This window comes from Hoplias malabaricus, chromosome 9 (assembly GCF_029633855.1).
Source record: "Hoplias malabaricus isolate fHopMal1 chromosome 9, fHopMal1.hap1, whole genome shotgun sequence".
NCBI lineage: Eukaryota > Metazoa > Chordata > Actinopteri > Characiformes > Erythrinidae > Hoplias > Hoplias malabaricus.
The window spans coordinates 24079377-24096517 of NC_089808.1; the positions used below are offsets into that span (position 1 = coordinate 24079377).

At 42.3% G+C, this 17141-nt stretch overlaps 1 protein-coding gene across 1 annotated transcript in view; it reads left to right on the forward strand.

Moving 5' to 3' along the window:
* The first annotated feature begins 5595 nt into the window (after nt 1-5595).
* The window catches only part of pde4bb (phosphodiesterase 4B, cAMP-specific b), a 31884-nt gene continuing 20338 nt past the window's right edge, over nt 5596-17141 (forward strand). The window contains exons 1-5 of the mRNA XM_066680479.1: nt 5596-5710; nt 7183-7377; nt 8458-8494; nt 8579-8649; nt 9366-9415. Coding sequence (XP_066536576.1) covers nt 5619-5710; nt 7183-7377; nt 8458-8494; nt 8579-8649; nt 9366-9415 — 445 coding nt within the window. The 5' untranslated portion in view covers nt 5596-5618. The remainder of the gene's footprint in view (nt 5711-7182; nt 7378-8457; nt 8495-8578; nt 8650-9365; nt 9416-17141) is intronic.

Here is a 17141-nt window from a genome sequence, read left to right on the forward strand (position 1 = left end):
GACCAGGACCAGTTTGGCCAGTGGAAAAGCATAAGAGCCGTGCCAAATTGAGTAGAGTCGTGTAGGCTCCAAAAGGGGAAAAGCGCCATCAAATTCACACTACCCCGTTTCACAGCGACCTTCCTGGCACAGATTTTGGACATTACCTGGTCTAAATTGCTTGGCTCTCCCTTTTTATTTAGTTGAAAGCAGAAATGCTCCCAAACTTACATTTGGTTTTGTAACTTTGCTGCCATTATGTTCATTTTATAAAGCGAAGACTGACACTCAGTAGCAGTTCAGGTGAAATTTCCATCCATCCATCCATTATCTGTAACTGCTTATCCAATTTAGGGTCGCGGGGGGTCCAGAGCCTACCTGGAATCATCGGGCGCAAGGCGGGAATACACCCTGGATGGGACGCCAGTCCTTCACAGGGCAACACAGACACACACACCAGGTGAAATTTATTTTATTAATTATTTTAACGCGAATATTTAAAAAAAAAAACAACCACTAAAATGTAAAACAAGAAAGATTTTGCAAAAAAAAAAAAACAACAGTATTCCTAAACTTCGGTTATTGTGACAGCCTTATGTTTTATGTATACACTATTTATTTGTAGAATTAATTGTGAAGAGTCATCAGTTAAAGAACAATTGGGCTTAACAATTTTTCTTAATAATCATTTTAGTTCCATATAATAATTCCATAAATTAATTAATCCATAAAATAATTTTGCTTCTGTATAATTTCAACTGCAATAACCAAGCACCTGTAAAATACTGAAATATTTAATTATGGAAAACAAATTATATTAAACAAATAACTTGAAAGAAGTAGCAATAATGAAGAAAACAGGCAGGTGCTGCTGAGTCATACACTCTTAGTAATCTTAGGCTGGTTGTATAATAAATATATAAAAACTGTTCTATTCTAAAGACTCATTTCACACCTTGCACACAAACACACACACACAGACTGAAGCAGTTTGTCCTCTGTTCTCTGTTTCTGGAGAGGTGAGGGTTTGTTCTGCTGTACCATACGTCTCTCTCTTTTACAGCGCCATAGAAGGATAAAAAACAGAGAAGCAGGTCAGTGCTTGTGTGTGTGTGTGTGTGTGTGTGAGTGTTGAGGACAGTAGTGAGTCAGAGTGTATGAACAGACTGCCAGGCCGCGGGAGAGCGGACGCCACGTCCATCTGCTTCTCTCTGCTGTAGCACTGACTGCGGTTCATGCTCCCCAGGGGTCGTTAGGGGTCTTTCGAGGGTGTCTAGGGGGGTTGTAGGGTCTTTGGGGGCCTCTAGGGGTGGGAGCTCCTTTGGGGATTTATCAGTTAGCTGAGACTCTTCATAGAAAGCTGGTGTCTGGCCAAAAATAAATGTTCACAGTGGACTGTTACTGGAGTCAACTGGGCAAGATCTCCTGATTAACACCACTCATTTTGGAAGAAATGTTAGTTGAGCAAGTCTCCATAAACTTTTGGCCACTTTGGAGGAGCGTGTGACCGGATTCTCACGTCCCGTCTGATGTAAACTTTCCTTGGACTGTGTCAATCCGAAGTGTGAGCGCTTTCCAGTGCATCACTCTGACACGGCTACTCGCTCAACCTTCAATCAAGGCTCGTTACAAAAAGAGGGGGACAAAGTGGTTGCCGTGGTAACCAGACACGCTTTTGATTGGTCGAGGCCTGACACTGACGTCTTCTGAGTTGCCGTCCAGGACCATGACGTCCATAACAAGATGTTGTTCTGTGAAAATGGTTATTGTTTGTTCCACTGCTTGCTGCTCTTGTTTTTGGAAACCAGGGCGTTGTTTTTTTCTTCTTCTGAAAAGACACCCCCCTTTAGTCCTGGGGTCTTTTCAGGAGTCTTCATCAGCCGTAGCAACCGTTCAAGGAGTGCAGCTTTATCTCCAACGGCATTTATTTAGACTGTCTTTATCGCTGCCAATTTATCAGAAACCCCCCTCCCTCCCACACACAGGCTAACACTGATTTCAAACTGCTGCTAACACATCAGCATCGGAGCTCAACACGCTAGGAGGAGAACACTGACTGCCCAGTTCAGTCTCCAGGTATTTTAAACTCCAGTAACGTGAGTGTCCAATGTAGTTATTTCGTTTTAACTGAACTTGGCCTTTAGTGTGAGATTGTGTTAACAGTTATATACTGTGTCATTGGAGCGCAACACACTTGGAGGAAAACACTAGCTGCTCAGTTCTGTCTGAAATTAAAGCTCATGTTAATGAAGCTCAACACACTTAGAGGAGAGCTCTAACAATCTGCAAATGATTGGGTCAATATTCAGAACCAAGGAAAACTGTTGTTTGGTGAATCAGAGTCCTGGTTGGGAGTTGGACTGGATCTGGTCTGGATTTAGTCTGGATCTGGTCTGGAGTTGGTCTGGATTTTGCACCTTGTTAAAATGCACATCTGTTTTGTCAAATCCCACTTGTGTGAATAGGCCTTAAAGCAGTTGAGTGGACAGTGAGGGTCCAGTGTTTACTTTCATCAACCGATAAACCACACATTGAAGAGTGTGGGGATCGGTCTATTTTAATACTGTCCAGAAACACAGAGCTGTCAGGACGAATTAATGTTTATAAGAGCTTAAAGTCAACAGACCTGTGGAGAGAGCAGTGTGTGTGTCTGTGTGTGTGTGTGTGTGGTGTCATTGCTGGAGATGAAATAGAGCAGTGGTCAATCTCTGACCACACAACACTGAATCTTATCTTCTCAAAGACTCTCATTCTCTTTCTTTTTTCCTCCCTTTTCCCCTTTATTCCCTCTATCTTTCAGTTTACCTCTGTCTCTTCATCCACCACTTCCTTTCTCTCTGTTTTATCTCTTTCCTTTTTGTCTCTCGCCTTGTAACCAAAAGTAGTTTATCTTTCTCCTCTTACTCCTGTTCCTCTTTGGCACCCTGCCATCTATTGCTCTCTCTCCCTCTTTCTCTCTTGCTCTCTGTCTCTCTCTCTATCAGTAAAAGTATAGATGGTTTGTTATTTATCTCTGACCTCTTCTGTTCCTCTTACAGAATTGCACCATGTATTTTGCACTCTCTCTCTCTCTCTCTCTCTCTCTCTCTCTCTCTCTCTCTCTCTCTCTCTCTCTCTCTATCTTTCACCCTAAGTGTTTGAGGAATTTCCTTGTAGCACCCACCCTCTATATTCTGGGTAATTTTGACAGGGCAATAACCACAGTTCTTGGTAATGTATGCGAGGGGTAGCGTCGCATTTAAAGTGGAGTGTTATTTACGCGTCGCAGGAAAAGCTGCAGCTCATTAAACACCATATCCATAAAACACTGTCAGCACTCAGGGTCAGGACGCTTTGTAAGAGTCAGTGTTCACCACGGCTGGCGATCAATCACCTCGAATAAACCGTGTCCAGACAAAGACCGGACAGTGTGGCTAAAATATAATTACATTCTCACTGCATCGAGTTAGCCGTTAGTCTTCAGTGTGAATGATAACAGACATATCCGCAGATATACGAAAAATTTATACGAAAAAATGCAGATATAAAAATTTGCATTGCTTTGTAAAAAATTATTTATAAATTTACACCTGCAACACACCATGAAGAAGTTGGGACAGAGGCAAATTGACCGTATTGTTCCCAGTGATAAGTGCAAAGACGAACAGCTGTCATGGTATGGAAGGGGGGGCATCAGTGTATTATATTTGAACATACCACTGACGTGGAGGTGCATATTGAAATTTTGTAGAGACTTATGCTGCCATCAAGGTGACGTCTTTTTCTGGGAAGTCCATGGTTATTTCATGCAAGATAGTGCCTTTTTTTTAACTTACATAAAGCTTTGATAGAACAAACAAATCACGTATTCTTATTTTTATTGCATTTTACAAAAACTCCCAAAATGGATTTTATTTATTTATTTAACCAGTTATCAGTGAAAAGCTGTGATAATGTCACTATTGTGAGCATCATTGAAAGAGAAGAAACACACACCAGCAGAATCTTTAAAATTATTTTAAAAATATATATTAGTAGCTACAAATCAAATGTTGGTGAAGTAAGAAAAATATTATACAGTGTGTCAGAAGAACAAGTGGATAACAATAAATGCATTTGTTGAGCTAGCTCTGAGGCTAGCAGACTCCTTTAATGTTAAACTTTTTGAAGGATTCACTGTAAATGGCACTATTCAAAACTGTTTAAAGCTGCATATGCCTCAGATTGCATCACTTGTGGTTAATGAAAGCCACTGCTAAGTTGGTGCTAACAAAACATTGAAAATCTTATTTATGAAGTGAAAGCTACTGTAGTTAATATTTATAAATAATACTTTGCTGTGATTTCCCATCTGAATAGTTCTCAAAACACATTCCCTCAATCCCTTTCTCTTAACCTCTGCTCTCATGAATTCGCTTTATCCCATGACCTCTCTCTGTGATGTATTTTGTTAGCGGTAGCGTTCTTATTTATCGCTCTGTAACTGTAGCATCTTGTTTTCCTGTGTAGGACAGTAAGGATCTCCCAGCATGCACCCCTTCCGGAGCGACTCTGGGAGCGGAACTGCGCCGGTGTTGCCGCCGCCACTCGGGGACGCTGGTGCTGCCGCCGTTGTCATGGCGACAGGCCGAGAGGAGCCGAACTCCCGAGGAGGACTACGTGAGCAGGCCCACCTCGCTGACCATCACCACGACTCCACGCATAGACATCACTCCAGTGGCTCCGGACAGGTCAGTCACACACCCCCATTTACCACAGCCGCAGGAGCTGGGGTCCCGGGGGCCCAGGTCTGACCCTCTCCTCGGGTCACTGTCTGTTATGAGTGTGGTGCCTTCTCCCTGTGTCTGTGTGGGTTTCCCCTGGATGCTTTTGTTTATATCCACAGTCCAAACTGTGGCTGTTTGACATAATCAACAGGTGTGAGTGACTTGGTGAGTGTGTGACTGACTGGATTAGTGTGTGTAACTGTGCATAGGTGTGTGTGAGTAACTGGGTGAGTGGATTTTTTTTTGCTACTGTGATCCTGCAGGGAGATGTGTCTGCCACAAGGTAGCGACATTGTCCACAATCTTTTTTTCAGACTCAATCCATGTTCAGATTACCCTCTTTTCTATGTCTGTACATATTTAATCCCCTGAATTCAGCTCTCCCTCTGCACGGAATATCAATCTGACCCACTTTCTGACGTAAAAAACGGGTCGTTTTTCCTCCACACCTGTTCCTCTGCGTCAGAGCTAGGCCTTGCTTACGTCTGGACGCCAAAAGCGTCCGGGCTCGAGTGTCAACTCCGTGGCAGTTGAGGATACCGGAGATACTGAACTTTCTGCAAGCATTTGTGTCATAAGAGCAAAGTCTTGGCCAGCCACGAGAGAGAGAGAGAGAGAGAGAGAGGCAGAGGGGGACTGAGGGGGAGCAGAGTGGAGGAGTCAGGAACGAGGGAAGAGGGCAGGATAGAGGGCAAAGGCAAGGAGACAGAGAGCCCAGGACTCTCTGGTTAGCAGCAGAGGAATATCCCAAGAAAAGACCAGCACTGGTGGGATCAGAGGCTCACGCTCATGGAGCCCACTTTGGAAGCCGAGTATTTGACCCAGGAGTCAGAACCGAGCCGCAGAAAGCAGAGGGTCCAGCTTAAGTTGGATTCGGACTCTCCGTCTTGCATCATGGAGCAGGAAGGAGCTTCTTTCCGGAAGCTGTTGGTCAAAAAGGTCGCCCGGCAAAGACGCCGCTTCACTGTGGCCGTGTCTCACCGTTGGTAAGAGTTTGTCCCTCTTCTGGGAAGTCTTTACTAGAGGTTTGAACATTGCTGTGAGGATTTGGGAGCAACAGGAGCAGTAGTGAAGTCCTGCACTGGTGTAGGATGATGCAGCTCTGACACACTAACCCAAAGGTTCTGGATGGGGCTGTTTCAGTCCATAGAACGCAGTCTCATAGGTCCACACCCCAGTGCTGGGGGACTTCAGACCCCTCCTGCCCACATTTGGCATTTGGCATGATGGTCAGATTTCAGATGTGTGTAAAATATTTAAAAATATAGCCTTATTTAAATGGACCTGATATCATTTGAGGTCTAAGCAGTGGTTGAGTGGGACCTGAGGTTCCTGATGTGACGTAAACATGTATAAACATCTGGAAATATGTCACGCTACTAAATGCTGAACTGAGGAATTTCAGAGTGTGAGCATGGGCCGGAATGTGTTTTGGGAGATACTCCATGTTATTTCGGGTTTTTCCGTGGGTGCCATCCTCTGAACATTTACTGCCCTGAGACAGCTGTAACGTCTTTAGTATGCCAGTTATGATGACTGGGCATTTTCAGCAGTAACTGGAACCTGGGAATACTTATAGCTCAGCTACACACACACACACACACACTGATATACATTGCCTGTCCACAGTCTGAGGATCTTGTGTTGTGCTTCTGTTTGCACCTGTCAGATTGGGTTTAGTTTTATTTAATTTTTTGTTTGTTTTTCCTCATATTTCATGCAATTGCATAGTTCCACCAGAGAGGACGCCTAAAACATAGAGTACAGCTATAACATACGCATCATATAATGTATGTATAGTCCAGTCTCTTATGAACAGGGGTCCAGCGCTGTGATTGGACAGACTCAGACAAGGGGGTGGGGCTATTCTAAAATCTGCACTTGATGTGAGAAGCAGCGCAAAAATCAGAATGACTAGTTTTTTCACAGTGTGTGTGGTGGTGGGCTCCTGATCCACACGTTAAAGTAAATAGGCACTGAACTTGCTTAAAGCACATTAACTATTTGCTGTAGATGCAGAGAAGCCGTGTCCAGCTATTGCTCAAGACCCTCAGTGTGTGTGAAGTTGCCCAGTAAGCAACAGCTCAGCAGCTCTGTGTTCCTGCATGTCGTTTGCTCCAGTCCCCCTTCACCACCCTTTCTGCAACTCTCTCGTCACACACAGGCATTTTCTGGCTTTCCATGAATTGCTCTCCCAGGAATCTCTGTCTCCTCTTGAGTTTGAGTGAAGGTCTCAATGATGTCTCACACTGGGCTCAGTTGTGAGATAAAAACTTCTGTTTATCTGCAGCTGAACGTTTCTCACCAGTGCTCAAAACCTGCTGAGTTTTTTTTACCTTCTGTCTCACGTCTCTTTTTTTTTTTTTGTCTCATGCTATTCCTCTTCAGGACTATATTAAGTCTCCTGAGTGTGTTGTTCCTGTGGTTGTAACCGTTTTTGTCCTGTGTGTTGCTGTAGTTTGGAAGTGGAGAATGGTCCGTCAGTGTGCTGTAGTCCTCTGGATCTGCAGCTGTCCCCTGGCTCTGGCCTGGTCCTGCACCCAAGCTCAGCCGGACACGGTCAGCGGCGAGAGTCCTTCCTCTACCGCTCGGACAGCGACTACGAGCTCTCGCCTAAATCCACCTCTCGCAACTCTTCCATCGTCGGAGAACTGTGAGTGGTAAAATGTAGGGCTGGAGGAAACAGTCAAAAATATCATATCATCATCGGTTACATTGTCACAATGTCATTTATCAGATGATATGGTTTTCCTGCCTTTTGTCTGTGTATTTAATGAATCATAAACAGTGGTGTGTCTATGGGGGTGGGATATGTATTTCCTCACCTCAAGGAATCATCTGGTCATACAATGAAGAAAATGCAAGCTACTTTTTGAGAGTTCATAGTTTTGTGCTGGTTTTTAAGGAGGGCATTAGGAGACAGGGAATAAAAACAGCAAGAGTTTGGGTGTGGGATTTATATTAGTGCTGTCAAACCTAATGTGGTTATCTCATTAATGCGCACCGGAATTTAAAACACATTTTATTTAATGCTAATTAATTATTTACCAAATTTGGACACAACCTCATGCCTAGTGAGGTGTTAGCAGTTTTAATTAGCGATGTTAATACTGTGTCTCCTGCTGAGTTCAGAAGGTAGATTAAATTTTAGTTATGTTGAACATAACTAAATCTCACTCACTCTAAACTCAAGCTGCACTTGTGAGGACCTCCATTAAAACCATAACCTCAGTAAACAAAAGCAAATCATTTCACTTTTTCATTTTCCACATTAAAGTATGAGTGTTTATAAAGAGCAAAATGTCCCCACAATACCAGAAAATGTGAGATATTGTGATCCTTGCAAGGAAGCCTGGTCCTCATAAATATATAAAAACACACAAATGCACACACAGACAGAGTTCCTGTTTCAACTCCTTTTTTGATCCACAGGCTGCATTCATTTTCTGTGTTCAATGCTAAAGCTGTCCCTGAAACTTTTACTCTGCAAATTAAGAGGCGCTAATTCAAAAATCAAATGGAACGGAAACTACAAGAAGCTAAAGGGCTAATGTAACACACATCTCAGCCTCAGATTAAACCACAGGGCCATTTGTGAACAATGTATACGCATACTTTTTTGAAATAGTTATGAAAAATGGACAGCATTTCTGTGGATGTTCTTAGGTCAGTGTGATTTTGTCTGGACACAGCTGGACATTTTCATCTGTTTTTTCTTATTATTTCATTTCAGACATAGTGAAGATCTGATAGTGACTCCTTTTGCTCAGGTAACCCTCACTAACCCTTAAATCAGTTCCATGCTCAGTGTTTTATCCGCTGAATCTCCCTCTGTTCCTTCTCCTGACCTCAAGGTGCTGGCCAGTCTCCGAACGGTCAGGAATAACTTCAGCGTCCTGACCAATGTGCCCTGTCCCTCCAGCAGGTGAGTACCATGATCTTCACTTCATTCACAAGAACAATGAGGCACTGTGGCCACTAGAGGGCGGTCTCATCCAAGCTTTGAGATTTGATGAAGACGTTAGTGTAAGCTCTGGAACATTTACTCACACCAGCCACAACATTAAATCCACCTTATTTCATCCACTGTCCATTCTTTCAGCTCCACTGACCACACAGAAGCACTTTGTAGGTCTACCATTACAGACTGATGTCTGTCCGTTGCTCTGCATACTTTTAAAGCCCCCCTTTTCCCCTATTCTTCAATGGTCAGGAACCGTGGTGGTGCTGTGTTAGTGTGTGTTGACCAGGTACAAGTGGATCAGACACAGCAGTAGCTGCTGGAGTTTTAAAACCCTGTGTCCACTCACTGTCCACTCTGTGAGACACTCCTCTCTCGTTGGTCCACCTTGTAGATGTAAAGTCAGAGACAGTAGCTTTTTGGTTGGCGGACACTGAGGGGTTTAAACTCCAGCATTGGTGCTGTGTCTGATCCACTCACACCAGCACAACACACACTAACACACCACCACCACCTCAGTGTCACTGCAGCACTGAGAATGATTCACCACCCAAACCATACCTGCTCTCTGGGGGTCCTAAGGAAGGTCTGCAAAGTATGCAGAGAAACAACTGGACTGCTCCTGTATGGTCAATGGCACTGTTACATATTTTGTACTCTCATTTGTTTTGTTTCTTCAGGAGATCCCCAGTGACCACTCAGCCGCCCTTAACCAGAGCCTCCCTCTCAGGTGAGTCCAGCACGTTAGTAATACACAGGAACAGAACCAAATGAGCTCTTTTATAAGGAACTGTATTTTATAGTTGGATGCTGTGTACTCACTGACTCTCGTGAAATAATCCTGTTCTGATTCTGTGGGTGTTTGGTTAAATCAAGGCCCTGCTGAAACACTCCTTATAACTTCAGTGTGAGTATGCAGAGCTAAACTGTCATAGGCCGAGTCGTGTTCATAAATGTAGCAGCGCATTTGGAAAAGGACCATGGTGGGAAGGATATTTGGAAACCTGCTGGAGTTATTAAGGAGTGTGTTTATGGTCAGTGTTACAGTGCGTGGACACTGTTCAGTCTGTCTTTTTTTTATTATTATTCAGAGTTTAACCACTGCTTGACCTTAATGTTACATGAAAGTAGAATAATGACCTTGAGTTTTACAAGAAGAGAGAAACGAGAGTGTATGTGTGGTGACAGAGGGATGTGAAAGTATGAGTTGACCATACTATGATGTATTACAGGGCTCAATCTGTTATGCAGCCAAACCACAAGGTAATATAGTGTGTCTGTGTGTGTGTGTGTGTGTGTGTGTGAAAGTGTGGGGGGAGAGTGGGAAAAGTTGTGTGTGTGTGTGTGTGTGTGTGTGTGTGTGTGTGCACATGTGTGTGTGTGTATTAATGTAAATGCTTGACGCAAACAAAGGTTTGATGCAGGTTCACAGATTTTTCAAGTGTGTTTAACCCTTTAAACCACAGCCTTATTATTTAACACTTCAGTTGAGGGCAGTTTTTCAAAATCACAAAAGTATTTGTTACAAATTTAAAATAGTTACAATTAACACATAGTTCAAGCCATAGTTCATCGTGGTTTTGTTTGGTCTTATTTGATCCTGAGGTATAGACTGTTTAGATAAAGACTGAATGGAAAGGAACGGCTTTCTCCACATATCTCATGTTTGTTGGGGGGAGAACATCTCCAAGCCCCTGAGGAGTTCCCTTATAGAGAAACACAGAACGGCAGTTTAGGAACACAGTTCCCTTTGATTCCCTTTAGATTCGCTGTGTGTGTGTATGTATGTGTGTGTGTGTGTGTGTGTGTGTGTGTGTGTGTGTGTGTGGAGGGTCTTCTCTAAAGTGGACCAAGAAAACAACATGGCACTAAAAGCTTCTCACTCCAGCAGGTTTATAAACAGGAAGTGGAGTCACGTTACCAGACTACTACACTCATTATAAGAAATATTGTAAGCTTTTAGCCAATCAGGAGAGAGCAGACCGCACCTCATCTGGTTCTGGTTTGTGTAGACCAGATTCTTCACTTCACTTCATAGCAGGCAACACAGAGCAGAGCCATGTGATACGGTGGAAGTAGTACAACCCAGCTAGCAAGGCCGAATCACGCACGCCAGAACAAAAACATTCGGCCCGATGCCGGCATGCGGAGTCGGCATTGTCTCGGCCGTGATGTATGGCCGTAGAGTGGGCCGATAGTTCTGGCACTGTCTGGAAAACTCTTGACCCAGACTTGGCCGAGTGTTGTGGCTGAGGCGCGGCTCAAATGACTCAGCCCTAGTCCAGCAAGCCATAACTAAATCGCGATAACCGGACCACGGCTGAGTTTGAGCCAGAAGCACGCCATTAGTGCCAGACTCGGCCCAGATCTGGCTCATTATCGGTTGTAATAGTTAATTTCTATACCCTTAGAACTGCCATTTACATTCAGACATTTCTTTAAAAATATGTAATTTATGTACTTCACTAAGGCCAGGTAACAAAATGCTTAAAATAGAAAATATTTCACCAGTAGGTTTGAAAAAGTAAAAAAAAAAAAACGCAAAAGGGTACTTTAAAACAGTTTGAGTTTCCTCAAATGTGTGGAAGTACACATTTGACACTTATTCATGGCATACATCAGTTCCATCAAAAGTTTGCAAGCCTCTGCTGTGTTGTCACACTTTGTCAATACCTCACTGCCCTCAACAATGATGGAAATATCCTCATCTCTGGCAGCCTGGACAACAAAGATCTTCAGGACATGCAGTGTAGTGAAAAAACGCTCAAATGTAGTCACCTCTGTTGTACTCCTTGTTGAATTCCAGCTCTATAATTAAACAGATAGAGATTATGTACATGTTCTGTTCTGTTCAATATATTTTCTTTAAAAATATTTAACTGCTTATACATGCAGATTCATTAACTACAGAACTTCAAATGAAAAAGATTATCAGGTTATAGTACAAACGGTTATACAAACGATTATGCTACAACTGATGCTAAAGATCTCATCTAAGTAACCTAAATTAACCTCCTATCTGCTTTTCTCCCTGCCCACCTCCATTTTTCACTGCCCCACTTTTACTGCAGTCCATCTTTACATAATTACATAAAGAAAATGAATTAGTTCATGTTCATAGTTAATTTTGAAAAATTTAACTAACTTCACAGCTCCAAAAATAAACTACTTCACGTTTTTTTTTATTATTTCTCTCTGTAAAAAGGCTTCTGTCGTTTTCAATAAAACCTCCTTCAACCCATTAATCACTAGCCCAAAATCACTGCTACTCCCTAACAAAGGATTAGTGTATGTGGAATTATATATTTAAAACATTACCTTACACCAAAAACCAGCACTGAGATTGAGAATGTTTAACCTACTTAGCTAGTACCTTAGCTGTATTCTTAATGTGTTTAAGCAGTTTTATTTCTTATTTTATTCTTATACTGAGGTACGGTTCTGTGTGACATAAAAACCCACAAAAATGCTCACATCTTCTTGTCAAATACACCATCAAACCACATAATTACTCAAATTAAAATACTCATGTATGAGCGATTGTCATGTCATTTAATTGTTTTCTATGTCAGAGGGGAAAAGAGCTAGTTAAAGAGGTTAGCTAACGTTTGTCATTTGAAAAAATAAAAAACGGTTCAATATTACAAATGTAACATAAAGCAGTTGATAGAATAATGTACATAACATTAACGATGTTAACTACATTTGGGCAATACTTAAATACTTATGACTTAAAAATATAATACTGCCTGCCGACAGTGTCGAGCCTGAGCCAGAATCGGCCCAGATCTATCTTGCTTGCTGGGAAGTGGGTGCTAAGAACGGCTTATAGGAACAAAATATGAAAGTTGTAATGAATATTTAACACACTCCAGCCTGTATTAACTACCTTAAGGGGACTATACAACACTAGATGTAGACAAATTAAATGAAATGACACCTGGGTTAGTCTTATGTTTTTTGTTTTTATTTTCTCTTTGTACTGTCCTCGTACTGAACCGTGAGGGCCACACTGCACTGTGGCTTTTTGCACTTTTACACTTCTAGAAGCTATTATAAATGATACTGTAATTACCGTAAGTACCGTAAAAATTAGTGTGGGTTATTTAGTGAGGACTGTAAATGCTAAAGAAATAACAGTAATTCATTTAATAATTAATCAAAAGAAGTACAAAAGTACTTTAGCAAGTTTTAATGGTGTGCATTCTACAGCAACTACTGTAAACACTCAAGTACCTACTGAAATACTTTAGCAACTACTGTAAATAGTTTTGTATCTACAATAAATACAACAAAAAACCTAATGCTACTCATTAGGGTTACATCTCTCTGTCGTTATTCATACCAATTTTTTTCCTTTGTATGTTAAACCTACAAGGCATAAAAACGTGTTTATGTGTGTTTGTTCATATGTGTGTTCAGGTGCCCAGGTGGAGGAGGCTTTAGTGCGTGTATGACAGGAATGAGAGTGCAGGTTTGCAGGGGATTGTGGGATGTTTTGGTTCCTGTTTGGTGGTCTCTGACGCCTCATTGACGTCAGCTCACCCACCAGCTCCAGCTCCCTCACTTCCTGTATGCATGAATGGGCTACTCACACACTCATACAAACACCACACACACACACACACTCACACACTCATACAAACACCACACACACACACATACATATGAGCTTGCCAGAGTGTTTGTGTTCATTTCTGTTCAAATCAGAAATGTCTCCTTCAACAAATAAAAGCAGCAAACCGCATTTAGAAAGTGATTATTTATATTTTCCTCCTGTAAAGTTGAACTCAGATAAACTCAGAAGTAAAGAATCAAAGGGATATTTTGTCCCTGAATGAATTAGTTTATGCTTCTTAGAGTGGGTCACACATGGGGGCGGCCATTTTCACGGCAGGTTTAGTACAGAATCTCAAGCCAGCAAATGGCTGTGTCTGCATTTGTGCATTTTTTGTGTCTGTATTGGTTATGTGTATGTGTGTGTTGCTGGTGGTTTGAATTAAAGCCTTTAAAACAGCAGACATGCCGCTGCGGAGGAAACGCAAGATTTAGTTTCACACTCTCTGTGTTTTATTGCTGAACCCACGTCATTCAACCCCAGGCACACATTTTTCTAAAACACTTCCAGAAAACACACACACACACACAGAGAGAGAGAGAGAGAGAGAGAGAGACTAGGGAGATGGAAACAGAGGATGACTACTATAGATTTAATTTTTTTGCTTCTGGAGCTCCCCCTAATGTAATTCTTTTTTACAGCACTGTACTGAATTTAATGGAGAGGGAGTGGGAGGGGGAGCCCTTTCCTACCTTGCTCCTGAAGCTACATAGTGCAGTTTCCACAATGCTGAGTCTGGAGGAGCAACTACAAAGGCTCTGTGCTCCCTATTACAGCTCAGTGAATCGTCACAATAATTTTAAAGCTGTAATTCTAATGAGAAAATACTACATAGTGTTCCTTTAAGGTCACTACAATATCCAACATTCAACTCATATGGGATGAAGAATCATGTTACTTTGTAGTTGTTGAATTAATCAGGTTATGCCTCATATAGTGGCTCCCTCACATGGAAAGAGCCATGTTTTGAGCAGGTTTGGTACAGAATCTCTGACACACCCAGACACACCAGTGTCAAAACTCTTAATTCTTGTCCACTAACATTTTTCCTGGTTGCGTACATTTAGCTCATGTGCAAATCTAAGAATCCATTAAAAATTAGTTAGTCTTTTAAAGTAACACTTAGTAAGATTTGGTTGTTTATTTTTCTGCCCTCCACCAACAGTTACATAGTGCAGTTTCTGCAGTGCTGAGCTCGGATTAGAACCGACAGAGACTCTGTTCTCCCTAATGCAGCTCAGTGGATCATCACAATGATTTTGAAGATGCAATTTTAAGGTACAAATATTACATTCTGTTTCTTTAAAGTGTTGGTCCGTTTCTGGGACCAGTTTCTGTAGGTTAAAGTAAACACCTGCTGTTGGTATCAGTCTTCATCGCCCTTGTTATTGAGGTGAGATGAGTGTCAGTAAATGACGAGCAGGAATTATGATGACACCCAGCTGGAATTTGATGGCCCTCACAGGAGGTTAGACAGTTGTGCGGTGGTTAGACAGTTCGGGAGAGGTCAAACAAGGCTGGGGTGGTTAGACAGGACGCAGCATACGTCAGCGCAGAGATGACTTCACTTCAGATTTATTATGTGTGTAATGAGTGTGTACGCCCCGAGGAAGTGCGGTGACAAAAATATGCAAACAATAAGTGCACATGTCAATTGTGTATGCAAACAATCTGCTTTTCTTTGTTTTCTACTCTCACTGTCCATTCTTTCAGCTCCACTGACCACACGTTAGCCCTCTTTCACCAGGTTTCCACCACTGTGCAGGTTAGGTGTTAGTGTGTGTAGCTAGTAGGTGTAGTTGCGTTGGTATGCATGGATCCAATACAGCAGTTACTGCAGGAGTTTTAAGCCCTGTGTTCAGTTTGTGTCTCTTTCCTTTTGTAAATAAGGGCTTTCGAACAGTTCCATGTCCTTTCAGACCCATGGTGTGGGGTGGTTCTTCTCACAGTAGAAGGAAGGATGGACTGTGGATGTATTCATATCTGTAGTGAGTGTGAATCTCTGTGATTTTCTGTGAATTTCACAGAGATTAAGGCTTTAGTGCTGTTTATCTGAAACTATTGCACAGTTGTTATGGGTCCCGCTCTCTCCCTGTCTCTAAATCACTTTAACTGCCCCCTCCTTGGGTGAATGGATTATCTTATCCCTGACGTGCACTTAATGGCCATTTTGACTGGAAGTTAGATACAGGTGGTCTCTGACTTTTGTATAGCGCTGTATGTTTGTGTATGAGCCAGTGTGAGTGTTTGTGTGTGTTTGTCCATGTGAATGTGTTTGGGTGTGTTAGCTCGGTGTGCTAGCTGTGGAATGTAGCACCTCAGTGGTATGTACATTCAGCATTAGACGGGGGGCTAGACACCAACGTACGGCAAGTCATTAAGGTCACACTAAACTCCTGAAACACAGAGGCTTTTAGTTAAGTAATGTTTGGCAGGAATGAAATATCCACGTCATGTAAAAGTTACTGTACTTATTTTTCCCAGTTCCCAGCTGCGCTTTACATCATGTGATAACAGACAAATAAAATTGGTCTAAATTAAATGGAATAGTTCTATTAACCTCCAGGGTGACACGGTGGTGCAGCAAGTAGTGTCACAGTCACACAGCTCCTGGGACCTGGAGGTTGTGGATTAAAGTTCTGCTCTGGGTGACTCCCTGTGAGAAGTTGGTGTATTCTCCCTGTGTTTCATCCAAGTGCTCCGGTTTCCTCCCACGCTCACACGTTGGAAGGTGGATTGGTGACTCAAAAGTGTCTGTAGGTGTGAGTGAATGTGTGAGTGTTTGTTGTCCTGAGAAGGACTAGCACCCCCTTCAGGGTGTGTTCCTGCCTTGCGCCCAGTGACTCCGGGTAGGCTCCGGACCCACCGCCGCCCTGAACTGGATAATTCAGACAATGAATGAATGAATGAATGAATTGTGGTCATTCCTTCATGTATGATGAAAGAGGATTGGGTTAAACTGAAAAAGTCCAGCCACAACACACCTGGCTGATGTAACTCTATCCAGACACAAAAAACACATTCTGTTTAGACTTTTATTAAATGTGGACGAGATCCATCTTTGATCTCTTCCAAATATGTTTACACTTGGCTATCCATATGGACAAGTGAGATCCAAACGTGATCCTATCAGCAAAATTGTGTCGCAATGTCGGATGTAAACAGCTCCCTGTGTGTCTGGTTTTATATTAAAGAGCCGTATATTTGAAAAGATAGTTTTCTTTGGTGACTATTGTATCCCTATTCCTCTCCTCCCCTGATTAGACTGAAGATCACAAGTTTCTCAAAGTATCTCAAAACTGTGTGACTTAAGCTACTGGACTTTACTCTGTAAAACATGGCAAAAGTCCCATTAATTTTATTGGAACTTGCTGGAGTAAGAGATTCCAAATTTGAACTCTGAATTTGAATTTACTTTCTCAGGCAATAGCACTGCTGCTTTGGTCAGTTTAGCAGAACTGTAGATCAAAATGGAGGAAATGCTAATAGTAGCTGTGGTTAAGCAGTTATACATAACAAGGTGTCATAGACAGGAGGCGGACTGCAATGCAGTCAGCCGGAAAGTGGGATGAGAAGGTATTTATCTTTCTCACTGTTTATGGCTGGGGAGTTAGCCGGTTCGTTAGTACAAGTCTCAGAGCTGAGAGATGATGAAGCAGTGGAACTCCCCAAGCTCCTCTCAAGCTGAGAACATGATGAACCCACAACCTTTTCTCTTTTATCACCCTATTTGTCCTCCGATAGAGAAGAATTATAATGCTATCACTCCTCTGCAATGTTTCCTCATGCTCACAGTGATAGGCTAGCCAAGGCTAAGATGCTAACTCGCTGCAAAGCT